The 23,879-nt window shown below is 37.1% G+C and overlaps 1 protein-coding gene across 1 annotated transcript in view; it reads right to left on the reverse strand.

Annotated features, from left to right (window-relative positions):
* Positions 1 to 22,943, reverse strand: part of LOC149576384 (ATP-dependent zinc metalloprotease FTSH 3, mitochondrial-like) — an 82,734-nt gene extending 59,791 nt beyond the window's left edge. Inside the window, exons 1-4 of the mRNA XM_089817091.1 lie at positions 22,646 to 22,943; positions 10,012 to 10,327; positions 8,643 to 8,720; positions 6,046 to 6,185 (exon numbers count right to left, since the gene is read on the reverse strand). Of these exons, the coding sequence (XP_089673217.1) occupies positions 6,046 to 6,185; positions 8,643 to 8,720; positions 10,012 to 10,327; positions 22,646 to 22,702 (591 nt within the window). The 5' untranslated portion in view covers positions 22,703 to 22,943. The remainder of the gene's footprint in view (positions 1 to 6,045; positions 6,186 to 8,642; positions 8,721 to 10,011; positions 10,328 to 22,645) is intronic.
* Positions 22,944 to 23,879: the final 936 nt, after the last annotated feature.

Genomic DNA, 23,879 nt, shown 5'->3' on the forward strand with positions numbered 1-23,879 from the left:
TGTTGTGTAAAGAGAGAAAGAGATGCATTTTTTGGATTCCAGAGAGTTCCTAGAAAGAATACAATGAAGAAAGACGAAAAAAGGAGTAGAACAGCCAACCTGTTTCATCCACTATTCGAAAGTCTACTATCATTCACTGGATCGTAGCCCGAAACCATTGAGAAACCCTGGCTCATCTACTTAGCTCTGCAAACCCTACTCTACTCTGGCTCATCTGCTCAGCTCGGCTCAGCTCGACTCTTCTATGTGTGTACCCTATTTTGGAAGGAAGCGGTGTAAAACTTAAGCACTATTCTCCAAGTAACCAGGAAAGAGAGATCACCAAAATCACCAAGGAATTTGCTTCTCTGCTACCAATTGATCAATAATATACTATGCTAGAGGAATTTCTATTCAAATGGTAGTGGAATTATTCATAATTTTAGATTTAGAATATGCAAAGGATAATAAAAAATAAAAAATCATAGAGAGAGAGAGAGAGGGAGAGAGGGGGATCCTCAAAAGCTCAAGTAGACATAAACCAGTTGGAAATGGAAATTGCACTTCTTCCAAGCATTCTCTTGGAAAGAAAACATTTGTAGGTGTGAGAAAAATCACTATATGCATTTCCTATCTTTTTACCACTCTCTAGCTTTACATTATTACATACTTCAACATTCTCAACTTGCACATTTTGCCTGGAATTTCATTTTAGTGGACTGCACTCTCACTCCTTCAGCAATGTGCTAAGAAATTTTATAGATTGTTCATTCCAATTGACGATACATTCACTATGGAATGCCTCTCATGCTCCACTCTGACCTCCTTTTGAAAGTCCGTAACACAATCTAGAAAGGTAATTGAAAGAGTAAATGTCAAATTGTTTGCTTCAATTATCATTTGCCATTGTGACAAAACCTCCTCTTCATCTAGATTAATCACATAACCACCCCCTATAAAAAGTGTAATTTCATACTTTGGGTTCCTAGGAGGTACTTCTTGTTGGAATATTTATTGCAGTAGACGTTTGCCCCTGGAGCCAAACGCCCACCTACCACCCCTGGCGACCTGCACATCAGTCAAAAACAATGAATGCAAGTAGGTGAGTTTTTCAAATTTGGAAAAGAGGGGGAAGTATTTTTGGCAAGAGACAAAAAGGAATGAATCAGTCTCATTCAATAAGCAGAAGTTTAGCAGATCAGAGAGTTGCAGAGCAGAGTAGTGAAGGAAGAAGAAATCGATTAGCAAATCTAGTCGTTCAGAAGACAGAAGGAAGTTTGTTCTCGTGTCTCCAGTTGCATGTGCTTTTCTTCTTGTCATTCTGTAAGTTCTTTATTTGGTTCAACCTGTGAGGCAGTGATTGCTCCAGGTGTTATTGTATGCAGCCATTGGAGTTGCAAGTTTACAAGTTTGAAGTTTTTAGGGTTATTTTAGGGTTTTCTGGTTGAAGCTTAATGCTCCCAGATTTTGTAATATTTTACCATATTTGATTAGCAAGCAAGCAAGCAGGCATACTAAAATCTATTGCTCTTCTTTTATTTATTGCATTTGAGAAGTTTATTGTTGAAAGCTTCAAACTTTGGCTTTCTAGTTTTAATGGTGGAAATATCCAGTTTGTCATTCTGCTCACTCGATCCAGTCTTAGACTGAGTTCCATCTCTCTAGTTATTGTCGAGCTCACTTGGCATCCTCTTCTACTATGCACCACTTTGTAGTGGCTGTCGAGCTCACTCGACATATACGTGTGCCAAGTTGCCCCTTGAGTGCCGAGTTCACTCGCATCTTCTTGTGTTGAGCTAGCTCGGCACCTTCTCCTGTCACTCGACATCTATTGGTGTCGAGCAAAACTGCCACTTGGCACCTTCACGTGCCGAGCAAAACTGCCACTCGGCAATGGTTATTGTTGAGCAAAATTTTTGAGTTGTGATTTATTTTCACATGGTATCAGAGCCTTGAGGCCCCACATCCACAGTGAGTTAAGGCATTTGTTTTTTCTGGGATATTTGACATGGCAGGAGATGCAGGAAAGATATGGTAGCAGCCACCATCTTTTAATGGACAAAATTATGATACATGGGCAAAGAAAATGAAAACCATAATGGTTGCAAATGCTTTATGGGAGTTTGTGATAAATGGGTTCAATGATGTGACAGACCCAACTTAGTATGCTGCTCTCACAAATCCACAAAAGACTCAGTTGAAAGAGTCAAGGAGAAAGGACACTAAGGCATTAAATCTGATTGAAGTAGCAATGACAAAGACAGTTTTTCCCAAAATTGCAACAGCAAATTATGCAAAGGAAGCATGGGATATCCTTGAGACTAACTTCAAGAGGATTGATAAGGTTAGAGTAGTGAAGCTACAGATGATCAGAAGAGAGTTTGAGAACCTTCAGATGAGGGACAATGAACCTATTGCAAAGTTCGGCTCACAAATCTCCACTTTGATAAACCAGCTCAAATCAAATGGAGAAGAATATGATGAGCAGAGAATTGCCGAGAAAATATTAAGGAGTTTACCTCAGAAATATGACAATCTTGCCATGACCATAGAGGAAGCAAAGGACCTCACCACATTGATCATGGATGAGTTGATGGGAACTCTTCAAACCCATGAGCACCGGATAAACAGGTCAGCAACTACTTCCCAAGAGCAATCTTTTAACGCTCAAGAGAATTCAAGAGGTGGGGGGAGAGGTAGAAATGGCTCCGGTAGAGGCTCAAGAAGCAAAAGTTCAGCAGATCAAAGAGTTGCAAAGCAGAGCAGTGAAGGAAGATGAAATCAATCAACAGATCCAGTCGTTCAGAAGACAGAAGGAAGTTTGTTCTCGTATCTCCAGTTGCACGTGCTTTTCTTCTTGTCATTCTGTAAGTTCTTTATTTTGTTCAACCTATGAGGCAGTGATTGCTCCAGGTGTTATTGTATGCAGCCATTAGAGCTGCAAGTTTACAAGTTTGAAGTTTTAGGGTTATTTTAGGGTTTTCTGGTTGAAGCCAAATGCTCCCAGATTTTGTAATAGTTTACCATATTTGAATAGCAAGCAAGCAGGAAAACACTAAAATCTATTGCTCTTCCTTTATTTGTTGCATTTGAGAAGTTTATTGTTGAAAGCTTCAGACTTTGGCTTTCTGGTTTTAACGGTGGAAATATCCAGTTTGTCATTTTGCTCACTCGGTCCAATCTTAAATTGAGTTCCATCTCTCTAGTTATTGCCGAGCTCACTCGGCATCCTCTTCTGTTGTGCACCACTTTGTAGTGGCTGCCAAGCTCACTCGGCATATGCATGTGCCGAGTTGCCCCTTGAGTGCTGAGTTCACTCGGCATCTTACTTGGCATCTATTGGTGCCGAGCAAAACTGCCACTTGGCACCTTCACATGCCGAGCAAAACTGCCACTCAGCAATAGTTATTGCCGAGCGAAATTTTTGAGTTGTGATTTATTTTCACACTTCTGCTGCCTAGAAATTCAAAAATGACTCCAACTGCTGATGTATCATCTTTTCCCAGAACCTTACAGATCAAAAAAATCAAAGAATGTCCCACATATATATTGTAAAGGTGTATGTTTGGAAAAGGTAACTGAGAATAAGAGCTGCTATGGGTTACCTCTTCCACGCATTGTGCAAAAGTTAGATGCATAAAGTTTTTTGCCACATAGGTTTGTAGAAGCATGTTGCAAGCAGTAACTCGAGTTTTCACCAGTGGAGGTGCAAGCTATTAGTAATACTGGTAGCATTCTGGTTCCTTCTCAATCCATTGACAGTGTTTTTGCTAGAGCACTGGTTCTTTGGATGTTAGTTGTTGGGAAAGTTGTAGTTAAAGACTAGTCATGGCTACTCCCCTATGACTTCAGTAGTTTAACTGCTCCATCATTCTTGCATATGCAAATATGTCACCGCTGTTTTACCTGCACATACAATGTACCTAAAGTTTCATTGGTCGTTGTTGTCAGAAAAATCTAGTTTGTTACGTGAAGACCCTAACTTTTAAAAATAGGAAAATCTTCAGCATTGCAAAACTGATTTTCTCCTAATGGGTAAAGCAGTAAACCGGAAATTATAATTCCAACATCCATTTTCAACTATCCATTGTTTCTGCACAGATCTTTCTCTGGAATTTTAACATCAAAATGAACTTTAACAGTGTAAGGACTTAGAAACAGAGGCTTTGATAATGAAGTTATGGATGCAGGAGGTTCTAATCGCAGACTAAAATCACCGCATAACAGTAACAGGCATAACATTTGCTTTAAAGGTGCCAATGGTATTTTTAGAAGCTCCATATGTTGCAGAACTAAATAACCAAATCAACTGTAAAAAGCACTACCTTGCTTCCTCTTAATGTATCTTCTAGCAATCATACATGAGTGACAAAAAAATTAATTATTATAGATTTGCCAATGGTAGTCAAGCAAGCTTTACAATAACATACCCCCATTATTGATTGACAACATAGACACTATCATTCCCATGTCTTTTTATAAGAAGAAAATCAATCAATGCTGATAGGTTTCCAAGGCCTCGCAGGTGCTGGCAGTGGATTGTGCATACCAGGCTTCAATTTACTGGCTTGCAATGTTGCATAAAATATTATTATTTGATGTGCATCTCTATATTGCAATGAATGTTCCACCAATAAAAGTGGCACATACCATCTTAATTGTGACAAAATGTCCACCTTGGTACAACTATTGTGGCTCCCATATAGTGTACCAGATTGCAGCAACAGTTATCCATACCGGTAGAAGTAGTATACCCATCTTTAGAGGAATACAAGCAAAGTACACCAAAAGATATCATGTTTATTCATCATTCCACTTTAAGAAAATATTATATTATTATATTGTAATCAATATTATATTATATTTAATGTTAAATTATGATTAATATATTATTATATAATTGTGTTTTAATATATGCTTGTTACTATATTTTTATATTTCTATTAAACTCTTGATAAAATCAAAATATGAAATAAGAGTACATCATTATTATATTATCAATGATATCATTACATGTTTATTATATCATTCTTATCCTTATCTTCGAGGAAAAAGTGGATTTTATGTAGGCCACTTTCGATCCCCCATAACAAATAATTTTCTTTTTTATACTATTAGTTTATTGTTTTAAATATTAATATATTTAAAACAATGTTGAAATATTTATTTGTTTTTAGTATTTACATATACTTACTAATAAAAAAAAAAAAAGTTCTAATCTAGTAATAAAAACTAAATTAAATTCAAAAATAATAAATTCTTTTTTTGTTTTCCATGCATTAAGTGTCACAAACACGTCAAATTAAATGACAGACATTTTTGTATCCATACGTGTGTGTTATATGCCTTTGGCATAAGAACTTGTCAAAGTGGTAAGATTCTGGAACACATAGATTGCAAAAGGTAGTTGTAAATTGCTTGAAATCCTGATTAATGGAGATCCAGCTGTCTCAACTGTGACACCAAGTATCCAACACTCTAGAACAAAGCAAGAAATTTATAACAGTGACCGATCAGTCGGAAACTTTACCCATAGAATATTAGGCTATTGAAAATTTAAATAACTAATTCAAGGCTGCACACCACTTCCAAAAGTCAACCACATTAAAATTTAAAATTGCATTTCTTGCAAAGCAACTATGAAAAAGATTTCAAAAGTAGTTTTTAATGTAGTTTATACATTTAAAGCACAAGCTATAAGATGGGATACAAACCAGGCAACAGCCTACAACACAAACAGTAAATTATGAGCCTTTTATCTGGAAGGTCTTGGGTTTGAATATACTCAAGCTTAACTAATAATATTAACTATCACAACAAATAATAATGATAATTAAGATTGGCTCAAGCCTATTACCCATCAAAAAAAAAAGATGGGATGCAAACCCAATAATGTTTTGCATGGTAACAGAACAAAAAGGATATACATGCAATTCCTCAAAAAACATTAACATCTGAAAAGCTCAAAACAAAATGTATGAAATCAAGCACTTGTTATGAGATTACAGCTTTATCAAAATGCAAGTCAAGATATAGAATTCAAATGAATGGCAGTAGACTTGTTACCTCTTGTTGATCACGGCCACCAAAATTCATAAATGCAGAAACTGCGGCAATGCCCACTATTAAATACAAATAATTTTGAAGTTGATTCGCAGGTGCTTTATATTGAAAAAATGGTTTATGTTCTTCATGTTTTGAATTTTCTGCAGCCACAACATTAACGATGTTAAATAAGCAGCAGCATTTTTGTTACTTTCATAAAAAGATTTCACAAAAAGTACATAAATCATTTCATTTCCCAGCATTTGAATTGAGGCATTACATTTTGCATCCTTGAATATTATTCAAAGTATGTTAAAATTGTGCAAAGCATATTTTACTGAATTGGTATTATAACATTTGTAAATAGAATTCTCATTCCTGACTTCTATTTTGAGAATATTAATCTGGTTATGACAAGGGAAAGTAATCTAATATTCGGTATAGATAATACTATTAGATATGTGTAATACACGGTAAGTTTGTAGTCATGTAGAGATCCATGTCAACAGTCTCAGGTTAGTCACTTAGATGTGACTGAAGATTAAAAATCAGATCTAGCTTTATTTTGTAATCATCTTTATATTACACTTGGAAGTCTCAATCAAAGACTCTGCTTGACCTTCTAACATAACATAATCTGACCTATCACCTCATGGAACCTTTGCGCACCTTTAACCCTCGGCATTACCCCTTAAATGTTTAGGAATCCTCCTGTTAGATGACTATTTCCATTTCTACATACATCATACAGCCCCAGGTGATTCTCTACATTGATTATCATGCTCTCAAGAAGATCACTACAGAAATAATGCATCCTCTTCCTTTCATTAATGACCATCTGGATTAACAGCAAATTTTCAAATTGTATAGCTAGACATTTTCTTGAAGAAAATTTATACCTCAAAATGTAGAGTAACTCCTACTTTGCTGAAACATGCAATAGACATATTTGTAAGATGCTTATCTTTAGCAAAAACTCAAAACCTGATATTATAAAGTATTAGACTGAAGAATCCAGTCGAATCTCTTGTTCTTCCAGGACACTTTAATTTGCTTTACCAAGTCTGATTCCTCAATATAGAAACTTCTAAATTCCCAAATATCAAATGGATTCGTCACTGTTCCTCAAAATGCAAACCTCTATTTTTATTATAATATCAAAAATGAATTTACAAAATAATACAGTTCATACAGTTCTACATAACCAACACCACTATGCTCTAACAGAGTATCATTGCATTCTATAGCCACCTGGAGATGTGATGGTACTGGTACTGATAGAGGAACAAGGTTACCAATCAATCAGACTACAGAGGTAGATAAGTAATGGTTTGGCTAGCTATATCTATAAATATAGTCACCAGAAGATGTTGACATGGGAATGTGGACATGATCCAGGTCCCTACCCTACACTAGAGCTTCCCTGTGACTGACAAACTCATCCACACACAGAATGAGTTTCGAGGAAAAAGTCAAAACTGTGGGACAGTAACAAGCACTCCACCCAAGGAAACAATAAACACATTCCGAAAACAATTCAGTTAAACCCCCATAATACAGAATACTGGATTCTCAATCTTCTATACTATTTGTACCAGGTTAAATGCCTTGGACCATAGAAGCAAAAATCTCCAAACAAAACTCAAGTATACCTGATTTCTTGTGAATCAGTTATGTCAAGTCTGGACAACTTTTTCCCCCAAAAAATCCCAATTTTTCGTGTATCAGTTCTGTGGATGATTTTTCCCCGAAAAAATTGCTGATTTTTCAGAAAATCAGTCTTGTTGATGATTGTTTCCCAAAAAAAAGATTTTTGTGAATCAGTCCTGTAGACGACTTTCCCCCCATAAAATCACATTTTTTTATGAACCAGTCTCATGGATGATTTTTCCCCCAAAATATCCCATCTCTTTAGAAAACTATTAATTGCAATTTTCAACAATATTTTCATGTTTAAATCCCATTAAAATTGCATCTAAAACTTTAATCAATCTCCTGCCAACATGTAAAACCCTTGAAATGGCAAAATATTTTATGACATGCATCCGCATGATATTGTTAGGGCATGACTACAAATGGTTGCTCATCAGGATATGCATAGAGGGCACAAGTAGTTGCAAACTTGGAGAAAGTGAAGAGGTGATGCATTTCATGATTTGAGTCAAATGAGGCAATTTTACATTATATAAGTTCACACAATTTAAATAGTATATATTAAAAATTTAACCAATGCATACAAATAGGTTAATAATTTGTGATATTGCTATCAAAATTCCATTGTGTGATTTTCAATTCAAACTTATTGACCCATGTTTCACAAGTGGTGGTTCACAGGCACCCATCTCTCATGCAAATGAATGCAACAGTTTGCATCCATTGCATCTAGCCAGCATATCTTGCACATAGCAGAGAACTTGACGGCGAAAATTAAAAAAGTGCAGAGAAAAAAAGAGCACATGATGTCTGTTCAATTCTAAGAATATTTCTACCCAATACACAGCTGTTAACGTTTTTTAAAGGTCAGACAGGAACTACAACAGCACAAGACAAAAAATCCATAAAGAAAAGAAAGAAAAAGCTCCCAGAAGCATTGCACCAGATATTTTACCATGACATACCAGTTCTTGACTCTACTTTTTGCTCTTCTCGTGCCTTTGGAATCTCCTTCTTTCCTCTTGGATGAAAGTTTTCATAGCCTGCAAACACAATAACATCAATGCAAAACAAAGGCACCCAAAAATGCCTAGCAAGCATGTTTGTAGAATTTTAGGACAATTTCATTGTCTTACATCGTGTGCCTCCATTATACTCTGATTCCATTAAGCTGCTAAAATAAACTTAAGTATGAGGGGGCAGTCAAAGGATCATTAGATTGTAATGAAGAGAATCATTTTCAGATATGCAATAAGAATTTATTTATGAACCAACAAATAAACAATTCCATATTCACCTGAATCTAAGGAATGAAGATATCAATGATGAATATGCTTTAAGAAGCAACCTAATAGTCATTAATTAGACAAATAACAATTGCAAATTGCAAGACATTTTGGATGAAAACTAGATGGTTTGAACCAAAAGAAAGGAATACCAAACAGCAATTTTTTACAACTGTAAAGTACTGCTTTCTAGAGACCGAAAAGGAGAATCTCTTTGGCCATCAGAATACTATACATGTGTGCCTTTGAGTCCACAATACTAAGTCTCTTGAAATCAAAATAGCCGATCCCAAAACCCAGTCCTACACATAATTGCAAGCACTATACTACACTTCACTCTTAAGTCAAAGAAGTGGAGAGGACTATTATTGGCATGCTCAATGCTCCTAATCAAAGCCCAATTTCACATTGATAAGCAAGAAATGTGCAACTAGCTTTTTCAACTGTCTCAAGGAAGGGACCTCCTATCATCAATTGGGGTGCGCAAATTTGATAAAATTTGATTCCGAGTTAGAGGAAAGAGAAAAAGAAGATCAACAGGCAACTTGGACAACAGTTGTTAACGTGCTAAGCAAAAACAACCAATAACAAAAATTGTTATCAAATAACATGTTTTCCTTGACATTGAGGAAGTTAGCAACAGGTATGTGGCTGTCCATCAAAATTTCATCAAACTGGTATAAGGGAGCTCTGAGGCTTGATCATGTAATAGAATTAGCAACATATTTCTCACTAGCTCTATAACTGAATCTACCATTGTTCTGAAACTTGCCGAATATTAACATCCCTCAGTATTAAAGTCGTTGCGATAATCCAGAATAGCATTTGCTACATTTAAAGGTTCTCACGTCTGTGCAGAGCAAAAGAAGAAATCACTAATCAGCCATCTCTCTCACATGGAATTTCACTTAGTATCAACAAGCTCCCTATCTCTCCAAACTTTGAATTTACACAACCACCTGACCCAAGAAAATAGCTTTATCTCAATGCTAATCTAACTGGAAAACAATGTTTAAGAAAATATATCCTGTTTAAAAGAAAGCATTACTTCTTTTCCCTGAAGACTTGCTCGAGCAGAATCTGCGAAGAATGGGTCTTTGTTTTGGAAGAAGTATATTTCCTATGGAACTTCTGTAAAATCCACTGCTGTGGCATAAATTTCTTGTGTAGATTGAGCAATAAGCAGGCAGGATATGATTGCACGGAGCAAAATTTGGTAAACTAATTTCCTGATAAGTATTTTGCAATGAAGAGCGTTTTGATACAAAGGTTTCAACATTTATGACTGATTCTTTCACAGCTCGACCAGCCACTCTCGTGTTCTCCTCCAGCAACGACCTACTCAATGTATGAAATGCATATCCCTGCACAAGGATAGTCAAATCCAAGAATAAGAATTAAAAACGCTGTGAGATTAGAATACTAAAACTAAGTATAGGTTTTGAAAATATAAATCTCACAAAAAGTAATTGACACTGAAAATCAATCAGTTGTTAACGTATAAAAATACATTAAACCCTTGACTTGTTATAAAAATCAGAGAATCAACTCTTACATGCTCTTGATGTCTCAAAAATAACAGGGCTGTCTAAATCCCAATTGTGAAATATGTTTTCTGTTGATAGAAAAAACAGCAGTTTGGTTTCCTTGAATAAATTAGCAAAACAGGGCTGCATTTTACAGATATAAAGGACACTAACTATATATCATCATTCATCATGTTTGCATGCATACATGTATATACAAGTTTTTGAGTATGTGTATGTGTGTCAAAGAAGATGCATATTTCAATACTACACACCTTACCTCAATGTCATTTGTAACAATATAAAGTATCACAATCATCTTGCAGACTTCTGTCATAATCACGTAAACTACTCTTAATCCCTCACAAATGTATGTCAAAAGCAGGGATGCAGAAAAGAAGCAATTACAACCTTAATCGGTGCTACTACCCAGTACTCTCCTACAAGTTAGATCTAATTCAAGGACCTAAAGCTTTGAAAATTGATTCACTGCTCAAGAAAATGGCCCAAAGACCTCAAATGAAGGCACAAATTAGAATTTTACATAAATTAGTATCTCAGAAAATTAGAAAAAAGACAGATAAACACATCATTATTCTGTGCCACAAGTTACTGGATGTTCACTAATAGTCTGTCAGTTGCAAAAGAGTTGAAGGATTTTTTTTAATTATTACAAAATAATTCTCAGAAAAACAATATAAGCATCACACTAACTTCTGTGTTTCATTGATGAACTTTTCCAGGGTGTGTATTAAAACACCTATACATTGTTTATGGCTCCTTGCTATTATTACTATTTGACAATTTGGCACCTTGAGTCCTGCTGGTCTATTTTGATCATTCACACTAGCAAATTTTATTTACTTCTATCATAACCAACTGGAAAGCTTGCCACAATTTGATTCAACCACCACATAATCAATTTTTTTTGACATAGGATGAGAAATATTTCTTGTCCCGGTTTTTTGTGTGTCTTCTGGATATAACTTTGCAGTATTTAAATGTCTAAAACTTTGGTTCTATTCACAAATCTGGTATAATTTTGAAGCCAGTGTTACAGCAAAATAAGATGGTAAATATTGTAAATGCTTGCAACAGTGAGGGAGATAGGAAGTTGACTCAACAAAGGCATAGTTGAAATTAGTGTAAAATGTGGAAGAAAAGATTGGAAAGAGATTAAGGTTGACTCCTACATTAATTAATCAATTATTTACTTAGGTGGCCTAATCATAGTAGGAATTGGATAGGGATGAATAAGTTCTGCTAAGGTTTTGCAATTTTTGGCCTCTGTTTTCTTTTTCACTTCTGGATTGTATTAGTCTCTTTCTCTTGGTTTATACTGTCTTGGTCCAGGTAGAGGCAGATCTCTTCCCCATACCCCTTCAGAAACATGCTTACAGAATCAGGATCCTCAGTACAAGAGAAGGAGATCAACCCAATGTTTGTTGCTGGGAGCAAACACAAGATCAATCAGCCAATAAACAGGTTGAATCAACACATACCAGCTTTGGAGGAGTCTCCAATCATACATCGATATTTGTGTGTCTCAAACAAATGTTTCTTGCCTGCAAGGTAGAAGCCTAAACCATAAATCCCTGGGCATCCACTATCTCTTGGGGATCTGTATGTGTCTGTTTGCAAGAATAGGAAAACAACTGGAGATCATGAGTTACAGGCTTGTACAAAAGGGTATTCCAATGCCATATTTGTTAATGGATGTAACAGGGATACGATATTTGGGGTCCCTATTTCCTTCAAAATGCTAGACTCTTCATGAAGCACTAGCATGTGGATTTTAAAATCGTTGAAAATTTGCTCGTGTGGATTTGCCTGGATGCCTTGCCTCAAGAATACTGGACCTCATGGGTTTGAAACAATAGCTCAGGCTCAGCTATTGATATCATTAAATTTTAAAATGACAGCTAAACCTTTGGGCTCATTATTGTTAGCTTCGGACCTTTCCATGGTAAAGGGTTTTTTTTTCATGCCAATTTTGTATGGAGAAGGATCTTGCTGTTCCACTTCCAAAGAGCGTACCAATATTTAGACTACAAAAGACCTTTGGCTCAAATGTCAAGGATGTTCCAACTACAGCCATTTTATTAGAGCCTGTTAACAATCGCTAAAGCTTGGTTATTGATATCTTTAAAATGACTGCTGAATCTTTGGGCTCATTCTTTGGGTTCATTCTTGTTGGCTTGGGACCTTTCCATGGTAAAGATATTTTTGTTCATGCCAATTTTGTATGGATATGGATCTTGCTGTTTCACTTCCAAGTAGAGCCATTTTATTAGAGAATGTCCAAATATGCCCCATCTGAAAAAAATATCAACAAGAAGAAAAGAAAAATCTAGGACATTAAATATAAAAGTGGGACAATGCCAAGAGCAAGAATTTTGAAAATAATAGGAAAAAAAGCCAATGAACAAGATAAGTCTTCACAAGCTGAGATGGAGATGGTTAAGAATATACAATTTACAAAGATGGACCTAAAAGAAAAAGAGGACCTATTAAAAGCCTACAAGTTTAAAGATGATCTCGAAAAATTGGTTAACCATCATGTCTAAAGTTGATCTCAAGATTTGCAAAATTTGAATCCTCGGATGAATCCTCCAAAGTATACTCTCAAAAGCAATGAACAACCAAATCTTGGACATCCCTTAGCAAACAAAAGCACAAACAAAGTTAGATAAACAGTAAACAACCCAAATGCCTTCATGAAACGTTTGATTCTCATGTCCTCCTATCTTCCAAGATCTTGTTTGAATGAAATGTGAGTGCTCTTAATTTTGTAGCACAAAGCACAAGAGACTATGGAAAATGGAGATGGTTGATTGATAGAGGAGCTAATGCAAATATGGCAATATAATAGGCACTCTCAAAGAAGGTAGTATGCAAGGGCTCAAAGATCACAATAGCATTGAGTCTACAAGATAGCATAAGATCATAAAGACATAAGATCATGAAATTGCTAGATAGTAAGTGTGAGGAGAAAACGATCTTTTTATAGAAGTCTCATAAAAATCAACAGTTGAGAAAAAGAGGTGTTAGGAGAGTGAATAAGATTGATGGTTAGGTAGGGATTGTGTAGGAGTGAAGGTGATTAAGAGGCAATAGAGATGAGCGTTTGAGATTAAGTGGTAGATGGAGGGTATTGACTTTAGAAGTACAAGCCAAATGAAAAGAAATGGGACAAGTGGCACAAGCTCAAATATTGAAAGTTGATCCATGTGATTGGACGTGATCGGTGGAAATAGAAAGAAAAGGATAGGTGAATTTAAAATATAAATAAAGCTATTTACTCCATAAATAAGAGAATTAGGAAATGGAAAATGGGTTTAATTAAATAAATAAGAATTTATTTAATTATAGGATATAAGAAGCTTAGTGAATTATTTAAATAAATAAGAATATCTATTTAAATTATAGATAATAGATGAAGAGGCTAATAAATTGTTTAAAACACAATAATATTCATTTAGTTAATAGACAAATTTTGGTGATTTCACGTGGACATTTTTAGGTGTCTACAGTCCTGATAGTATAAAGAGACATTTATTCACTTCCAAAGCTGTGTTTCTAGCTTCTGCTCCTCCATATTCTCACCAACAGTATACATAGTGGACATAGGAAAGATTACAGCATTCAACTCCAACACATATCATGAATCATAATCAAACATATGTTGGTTATAGTAAGAAATGATAAACGATGGTTAGACTGCAAACAATGCTGTCTGGCCAACAATACATTATCTCTCTAGCATTGCAAATATATGAAAAAATAGCAAAGGATTGCTTTAAATTTACAGCTTAAGCTCCTGTTGACTCCAATTGAGTGGCCAAATTTTGATTTCAGTTTTTCCAATTTTTCACTTCTTCAGGACTGTTTCTAATCAATGAGTTTTTATATAAATTTTTTGTCTAGGTTTTAATCATTTGAGACTAACAAACTTGTCAGATTCCTCTGCTTCTTCGATTTTAGATATAAATTTGGCTTTAGCTTTTCACCTTTTGCTTGCAAGATCCCCTTTTTCCTTTCCCAGTCAGTTATTCTAAACCTTTAGTCCTGATGACCTGCTTTTGTCATTCAAGGACACTGTTCCCTTCCTTTCTTCATTTCCTGGAAGAAAGCAACTATAGATACTTCTAAAAATATAATTCTATCCTTCCTTTGAATCATTTCTAACTCCAGAATGGCATTAGATGCTTCTTGAAAAATCTGAAATTTAAAAAAAAATCTAGTTGCAAACATGTCTTTCCAGAAATTTTGATAGACAGATTCAAAACTATCCTTTCTTTCTTACCCATGCTTTGAAAAAAATGCATGACATTTTTTAAGTAGGCATATATTATCACAGAGCAGAGACGGAATTCAGCACTCAATCAGATCAGAAGATGAGTTTAATTATATCATCTAAACATCCTATACTAAAAGATTATATAAATTTCAAGTCTGGCTACAGACCACTCCATCTTCACATCTGTTGTCGGTAAATTCTATATTGTAGCCGACAAGTAGAATTGTATCCGAACAAGCACGTGACGGTTGAGTCACCTCTTCGGGAAAGTATATGTACATCGTCTGGAAGGGATTTTGGATCATCATAAAACATCATTGAAATAATTGTAATGAGTATAATCAAATTGTAAGCATTGAAGTGTGCATATTGCGTATATGAATAAAGTATCCGTTATGTGTTATATCTTGCTATACTACATGCGATAAGTATCTTTTTACCTTGTACGGTGAACATTTGCCCTCGTTGGCAGTCAAACCTAGAACGAAGGAAGTGTGATGAAGATTAATGCCTAATTTGCTTAACAAGGATAGAAATAAGATAAAAGATAAGGATGAAATACGCATAGTACAAGAAGTTTTAATTTTAGCACAACAAGCGAAGCACAAACAGAAGCTTCAACAGATTGTCGTCGGACACCGAGGGGGTGAAGGGACACAAACGGAAGAAGTGCATTTACGTAGCAAACCGAGGAGTGCCAAGGAATTGCTAGAAGAGACTCAATAGCGATTAAATTTGGTGGAAGCGACAAGGGAGGAGTTTCTTAACTTGTATATGCCAAGGGTAGAGTTTCCGAACGGAAGGGAAACAACTCGAACGGCTTGAAGTGCTGAGGGAGCATGAGTGTGGAGTGAACTCTTCGTTCTCGACACACCCGACAAAAGGATGCAGGCAGAGAATTGAACAAATTCGCTTGAGGAAGATCTTTTCTCACCAGGTAATGTGGTTGTCGGAAGCAGCAAAGTGTGCAGGTACAAAACAGGTACCTCAAAATCAGAAGAAAGTAGTAATGGCAGGACCAAAGGAGAAAGTTAATTGGTTTGCAGATGCAACTCCTCAAAAGTTAACTACATGGGCAGAAGTTAAGGAGTTCATAGCAGAGTTTTGACTGCTAAGGGACGATAACGAAATTGTAGCAAAAATATACAGCACAAAGCAAGGAAAAAATGAAACGGTCCGTGTCTATGCAAGAAGGCTAAAAGAGTTGGTGGGAAAGATGGAGAGCCCACCGGCTGACGGAATAAAGAAATGATGGTTTGTTGAGGGGCTACGATTGGCTCTGAAGAAAAAAATGAAGATTGTGCCTCCAACATCGTACACAGATGCATATAATAGGGCGATGGATCTGGAAAGTGAACAAAAAAAAGTAAGAAGAAGAAGCACAAATCGTTGAATTCAAACGATTCATCATCCGATAGTAGTAGCAATGATGAAGAATCAAGCAAGAAAGTTCGAGCATTACAGAAGGATACGCTACAGATGATGAAAGAATTCAAAAATTTGAAAAAGCATCCGGACTCGATGAAGGGAGAATTGTGGTGTACGGATTGTAAAGAGGAAGGCCACACAAAGGGCTCATGCCCAAAGAAACAATTATGTGATATTTGGCAGGTTGCAAGACATTCCATAAAAGAGTGCTTGTTCAATATGAAGTCAAAAGGACACCAGCAAGTATTACTGATGCAGGAAGTGTCCACCGGAACAAACACAAACAATGATGCAACTTCAGGAGGATATCGCAACAATAATCGACATCGAAGGGGTGGTAATAATAATAACAATGGAGGCCAGAGTCGAATACAGTACGATGCGAGTAGACAGCCGATGATACAATGTCGTGCATGCAACCTCTGGGGGCACTTCGCCAAAGATTGTACCACAAAGGAGACGTCGCAACTATTATGTAGATGGTGTGGTCCAGGGTCCAGGAGACCACGAAGCTTCAAAATGGCCAAAGCAAGGGGTAAATTTGTTAACCATCAAAACATGTGATGAGGAAACACTAGCCATTACACGTGAGCAAGCTAAGAAGGCAAAGTACCCTGATGCAGAGGAAGAAAAGAAAAGGTTGCAGCAAGCACAAACGGAGTTGGAAAAATAGATGGAAACCGAAAAGTTACAAGTAAAAGACAATGCCGACATCTCGAAGAGAACCCTGGCTGAACAAAACATGATAAGGCAGGTAATGCAAATAGAAGTCCCTATTAAATTTAATGACCTTACAATGCCCCAGTTACGAACGGCCATTCTAAATATGACACCGCTTCCGAAAGCAACGGAGGAAACAAGGAGGGACGATAGTGGAACAACGGCAACAAACCCAATGCTACTGACACTCTTGACAGGAAGACATCCGGCAGTAGTCGAGATGGGTATTCTGGGAACTATACTTACAAACACAATTGTGGATGAAGGGTCAGGCGTGAATGTGTTATCAGAAGATATATGGAAAAAGTTGGGACAACCTACGTTGTGACCACCTACATTCCAGTTACTCATGGCGAATTAGCACGGAATCAAACCGTTGGGAACCTTGATGGCACAGCTGGTAACTATTGGAACGCAACCATTTTTATTAGATTTTGTAGTCATTCCACTGAAAAGAAAAGGGTATGACACTATCTTTGAACGGGATTTGTTGGTACAAGCAAAAGTGAAACATGCCTGGAAACGAAATACCCTATCCATGAAACATGGAGGTCGAAGATTTATAATTGACCTGCACACACAGATGGTGGGGGAGGAGGCAGCATCGTCAGACTCACAAGGTGGAGGCAAGAGTGACAATGAAGGAAAGAAGAGAATTGAACCGGACAAAGAAGTGTTGAGATTATAAGGGTCGAATGATGACGACCTGGACTCGGTGAACAGCCTATTCCACTAGCAGATAGAGGATTACGAGCTCTTTTCGAGCTGTAATATGTTAAAGGCCGACAAAGGTGAGAAAGGAGAGGAAAATGAATGTCCGAAGGAATGTAGAGAAGCGGAAGAAGGAAAGGCAGTTATGGCTGAAGCTAAAAGGAAGAACATACCTGACGAACCCAGCAAAAGGAAAGATTCCACCATACGATACATGGTGAACAGACCGCGCGGAAAGAAAAGGTTACACCACAACACGAATATAGTAGAAAGGTGTCAACAGCAAGGAAAACACATTGTACGGTCTGCACAGGAAACAAAGGGGAAAGGCTTAATAATAACTGCAGTTGTACAGAGTGAAGGTTCTAGAATCAAGAATACAGTTATTAACAGCAAAGAGTGGCACCCGACCGAATTCATGGTATCGAGTTTAAGGATCTCAATCAAGAACAAGCTTGGAGATATGGAAAGTCTAAGGAAGGGATGGTATAATTTAAATAAACTTGATGAGCGACAATTGCATGCACAATGGGCCACGAAGGTTACACAGAACAAGCATAAGGCATGGCACGACAAGCACTTGAAGTTGAACAGATTTTAATCGAGACAACTAGTGCTGAAGTATAACGGGCACAACGAGATCAAACCAAGCAAATTTAAAATAAAGTGGGTCGGGCCATATAAAATCCGCGAAGTGGGTGATAACAGAGCAATAAAATTATGGATGCTCGACAAGAAGGAAGTAGCCGATGCAGTGAATGGGTCGAAGCTGAAAGTCTATCATGAAAACGCACCTTCGTGGACCAACAACTGAGAGACAGTCTAAAAATAATAAATATTAATGTATATATGTAAATTTATTGTAAGATGAAATCTTTCTATTTTAAGTTGATAGACAATAAGGAAATATAAATAGGAGGATAGTAGTCAAAATAATTATTTCAGAACTGCACAGCCATTAGAAAATGCGGAAATTATAGATATCACAGAGAAAGACAAGAATTTGAACATAGAGTATTTCAAAGAAAATGAGTTTTCTGTTTTTATTTTTTTAATTTAGAGGACACTATACGGCCCGTACAGAAATCATGAGGAAGTCAATGCGTACAAAGACCAAGAGGGATCATTGATAAAGACCATACGGCCAGACAAAGAGTGCAAACAGAACTGACACCAGAGAGTCGGAAGATGACAGTACAGCCACACAGGCAATATAAAAGATAGTAAGTTGAACCAAAAGCCGTACATTGTACGAACTTCTAGAAGACAGTCATTCCATACGGTATAAAGAGCCACAAAAGTGGAAGCAAACATACCGTACGAACTTGGAGAGTAGGGGATTGAAGCAGGATATACCGTACGACCAAGAGATTGCAGGAAGAGGCGTGTAAGAACCCTGTACGGCCTGAATGATTGAAGGAACAAGGGAAATCACCGTATGGAAAAGAAAAGGGAGCAATCGTACAGCCTCATTTCCATATGGTGTCGAGGAGGACATGAATCGTACGGCCGCAGAGTTCAAACAGAATCAATACATCAAGGAGCAAACGTACGGTCGTACAATCTAGGTCAACGTCGTAAAAAGATTGAACAGCCAAATACCATCCAATACAGCCGCACAATACAGGAAGGGGGTTATAAGAAACAAATGGTGATAGGATAGAGTTGCAAGTGAAATCAAACATCTAGAGCAATAAAATCGTACAAGTCAAGGAGGCTCCAAAAATTGTAGCGTACGGACTCCTTCTATAGCAAAGGGAAAGGATGGTTGTAACAAACCTTGGAAGAGAAGCAATTCATCAACACAACCACAACAAGCAGAGAGGTCCTAACCATAAACCCTCAGGAGAAAGACAAATTGTAGCCGTACAGCAGAAAGAAATAGAGGAAGGAGTCATACTCTTCAAGAAGCAGGAGCCATAAAATTTTTTATAAAAAAAATGACAAATCAAAACAGTCCATAATGAATAACGTATGATACCAAAGGGAAGGGGAAGACATAAACAGGTAGTAAAACATAAGCAGTTGGTAGGAAGAGTATGGGACCGGAAGAAAATCACAAAAATGGTGTGTTCCATGGACTTTTGTGTGAGTTTGAGAGTACTAATTTGGTCTTGGCGGCGGGGGCGCTGCCCCTCGACCTCGCTCTGTATCGCAACAGGGAGCACACCTGGGGCTCTGCCCCAAGACCCCACGCGGGTGCTGCCCCTTGACACTACTGGGGGCGTTGCCCCCTAAACCCCCAATCAATTCAATTATTAATTGTGGGAAGTGTGACCAATTGATTAGACCTAGAGTTGCTACAAGCATGGGGTGTATGTGTGCCAGAGGTGGAGAGAGCACTGGAGCAAGCCTTTCAAGAGGGGTGCTACGCTTTGAGGCACTCAAAGTAGGTGTTGGACATGAGGCTGTCTTGGTGGATGAATAGAGAGCTTGGGAGGAGCTGATCATCTAGTTGGAGGCAGTAGAGCGACACTTGGCTTAGTATACCCAGGAGTTGGAAGCAAAGAAGGCGGCACGGGTGGCTCTCAAGGTCAGCTTGGCTAAGGAGACAGTATTGTGTTAGCAGAGGCTACAGATACAACGTGTTTTGGAGACCAATTTGGTGCAAGCACAAGACGAATGTGAAAGTGGTGTGACAGAAAAATATCTATCCCATTATAGTTAGTCACAGTTGGTGTATTCTATTTTATTAATCTGTCTCGGATATTTTGTAATTGTTGTTCGAAGATGACTTTACTCTTTGGGGGGGGATGATGTTGTCGGTAAATTCTATATTGTAGTCCACATGTAGAATTGTATCTGAATGGGCAGGTGGCGATTGAGTCACCCCTTTAGGAAAGCATATGTACACTGTTCGGAAGGGACTTTGCATCATCATGAAACATCATTGGAATAATTGTAATGAGCATAATCAGATTGTAAGCATTGAAATGCATATTGCTTATATGAATAAAATATTTGTTATGTGTTATATCTTGCTATACTACATGCGATAAGTATTCTTTTACCCTATACGGTAAACAACATCTTTATATGGGTAGCATTATCCTTCAAATAATTAGGCCAATCTTTGATATCCATTCATCTATCTTCATACACTTATCTTTTAGAGTGTTACAAATACAAGTCTCTGCTCTCAGACATGTGTATCAAATAGTTCATTAAATAGTACAAAGCCATCTCATCCACTAAAATGGAAAATGTTATTAAAAGACTCAATGTGGAGCATATTACGAGGAGTCCTCGCCCCTGGAGCTGCAGGATGTGCCTATTAAGGAAAACTAGGGCAGTATTTTTCTCTGTTTCATTCATCAACAAAGCTTAATCCAAAAAATCAGAGTCAAATATGCTGCACTGAAGAAATCTCAAATCTTAATTGTTTTAATTCAACTGACATGGTAAGCCACTTCTCATGATAGTACTACTATCTAAATAGGACTATCAATCAGCCATATGTCCACCATTCTAATTTCAGCCTGTGAAACCACATGTGCTGTTTGATTGAGATAGAATTTCTAAACATGATGCAATGCAGGATGAGAAGAAGAATAAAAATTATTTTCATCCCATCTACGAGAATAAGATAGTCGATGGCAGAAGGAACCACAAAGAATCAACAGCATTATAGTCAACTTGAATTGTTCTAGAACAGCAGACCTCAGTTAGAGTCAGTGCAGCTTGTTTTTTAACAAATTTTGTCAAAAAACTACTCTGTCTACACTAAATTTCTCTATCCAAAGAAGGTGTGCCATGATTCATTCTTAAACATGCTTTGAACATAAATTTCAACAAGAATCAGACCAGATATACTAAATTTCCACTTTTCAAATAAAGCATACCATAAGTGCATCTCAGATAGTTATCAATATGCTGCCTGAAAACTAATTTTGTTCAAAAATTATTCTGCCTACGCTAAATTTCACTTTGCCAGGAAAACATGTTACTACTCCTCCTATAAAGATATGTATGTGCTAGAACATTATAAGCATTACTATAAGAACAAATAACCTGAAAGACACTCTTTAAAAAATTAAAAGTGAACCAAAAGTCAATGGGCTTTTGGTCTATTGGTGAAGTTGAAAGGTTCTTAAAGAGCCCACCAGGCATCAAGTCTTACTACATTGAAAAAGGGATGAGGCCGGGATCGTGCCCCTGGTGAATTTGGCGAAATGGATACCCCTTAGTCCTTGCAGCTCTTAGCCAAACAAGTTCAGCAATTGGCTCATGCTCCCATATCGGGTGGCTAAAAGGATTTCATGGATGACCTCCATCAAAAAAAAATTAACCAAAACACTCAGAATAACCTTTAAAAAAAAAAAAAGTCGCACAACTGGCATCATACCAAAACTACTGCACACAACGGAATAGCTGAAAAGAAAATCGACTCCTCAGAAGTCAATTGCAAAGCTGCGACCTGGAGGAGACAAGGGCAACGTGAAGCAGCTGAAGAGGAAGAAGAAAGGTGAGATATCCACAGCGGTGGCACCTTTAATCCAAATTTGCCCAAAGATGAAATGCTGAAGAATGGTAAGAGTGATTGAGCCTTTTGTTTATTTCTGGTTTGAGTCATTTTACTGCCACTGATTGGCCCAATTGTGGATAATGGGCACTATTGTATATTCGGTAGGCCAATGTAAACTTTGTCGTGAAACACAGAGAGGTGGGGAGGTTGGTCCCATTTTTCCTTTTTGATTGGAAATGTAAGCCCGACAGGCATGGTATGGGAAGGTCAGTATGGTATTTTGAACTGAAATTGAACAGAAAATCTGCCATTTCAGTGGCTACTTTTGTAATCATTTTTATATATTAGTACAACAGCTCATTACCGATCAAAACAAAATACTGCATGCCAAAGAGCCTACACCGATAAACTTAAACCCTACCTTTTAGGGGGGAAACGTGAAAAATCTCTAGGGTTTTTCTTTCAATTTAATGAGCTAAATATGCGTAAAAGTAGTAGAACTGAAGAAGAAGTGTAGAATTTAATCGCTTACCAGTCGTCGCCAAGACTGTGATTGAAATAAAGCGGAAGACTGTTTCCGAGACAACATTATTCAGATCGACCAAACAAATCAATTTTTCTTCGTTCTGATTTCTTTCAATAAACAGAACATCACCTGATTAGTTCGTGAGGACAATTTGAGATGTGAAATACTTGCGTAACAAGAAAAGAACTATTGCAGGTCTTCGCCACCAAATTTGATGGTATTGATATTTATTACTATTATTATTTAAAATTAATTACTGGGACTTCGTGAGGGCTCATATTTACTCGCAATCCCATTTGTATGTGCTCAAAAGATACTTTCTTCCCTCTTAAGAACTTTTATGAGCTATCTATAGTTATGGTGATGGTTATTGGCAATTTGATAGGTTGTGTTAAAAGATATTCATTTTTCCAATGCTCATGAGTTTTCTAATCTTATTTTCTATAAACAAAACATGGGACTTACAAAAAGTTTGCAAACTAAAAGAAGTAATTAAGAAAAGAAAAGTTCAAAATTACATCAACTAAGTATGTTTTTTTGTTCTCCACCAATCAAATAATCTATTAATCTTTCTATTCAAGGAAAAGTGCTACATTTTAGAGGATCATCTTGTGGTATTGTGGTGTTGTGGTCGCATTGTTAATGGTGCAACCAAGGTTCAAATCTTCGCTTGGCCAAAAATAGTAGGAATGTTAGTTGGGCCCACATCAATTGTCGTGCTAGCAGAGATAAAGATAGTTTTAATGGTGATGGATTGGTGCCTGTGAAAAGAGACAAAGATTACGTTATTTATGTCAAATATTGTTGAAGCCGATGGAGATGGAGATAACGATGTTAATGCATGTTTAAGTCCCAAGTCATCATTGGGCTAGGAGTATTTGTAGACCCTGTGTCAAACCCACCTTGGGAGTCCATTGGTTGTGTCCCTTGGGCTTGGTGTCCCTCATGTCGAATGGCATTCAAGCCGATGGAGATAACGATGTTAATGCAAGTTCAACTATTAGGTCGTCATTGGGCTAGGAGTGCTAACGGACCTTATGTCAGACCCACATTGGGAATTTATTGGTTACTTCCTTGTTTTTGTTGGGCTTTCGTGCTCATAGGTCTTGGATGTTGGATTCGGGGATGAGGTCCCCCAGATTTATGGCCTCACTAGTTCATAGCTCCAATCAAAAGTGAAATGAAAAGAAGAAGAAAAAAGTGCTCCATTTTAATTCATGTCATTTTTTTTCATTTAGCT

The sequence above is a fragment of the Cupressus sempervirens genome, chromosome 1 (assembly GCF_028749045.1).
Source record: "Cupressus sempervirens isolate cs-2001-9-10 chromosome 1, ASM2874904v1, whole genome shotgun sequence".
Taxonomy (NCBI): domain Eukaryota; kingdom Viridiplantae; phylum Streptophyta; class Pinopsida; order Cupressales; family Cupressaceae; genus Cupressus; species Cupressus sempervirens.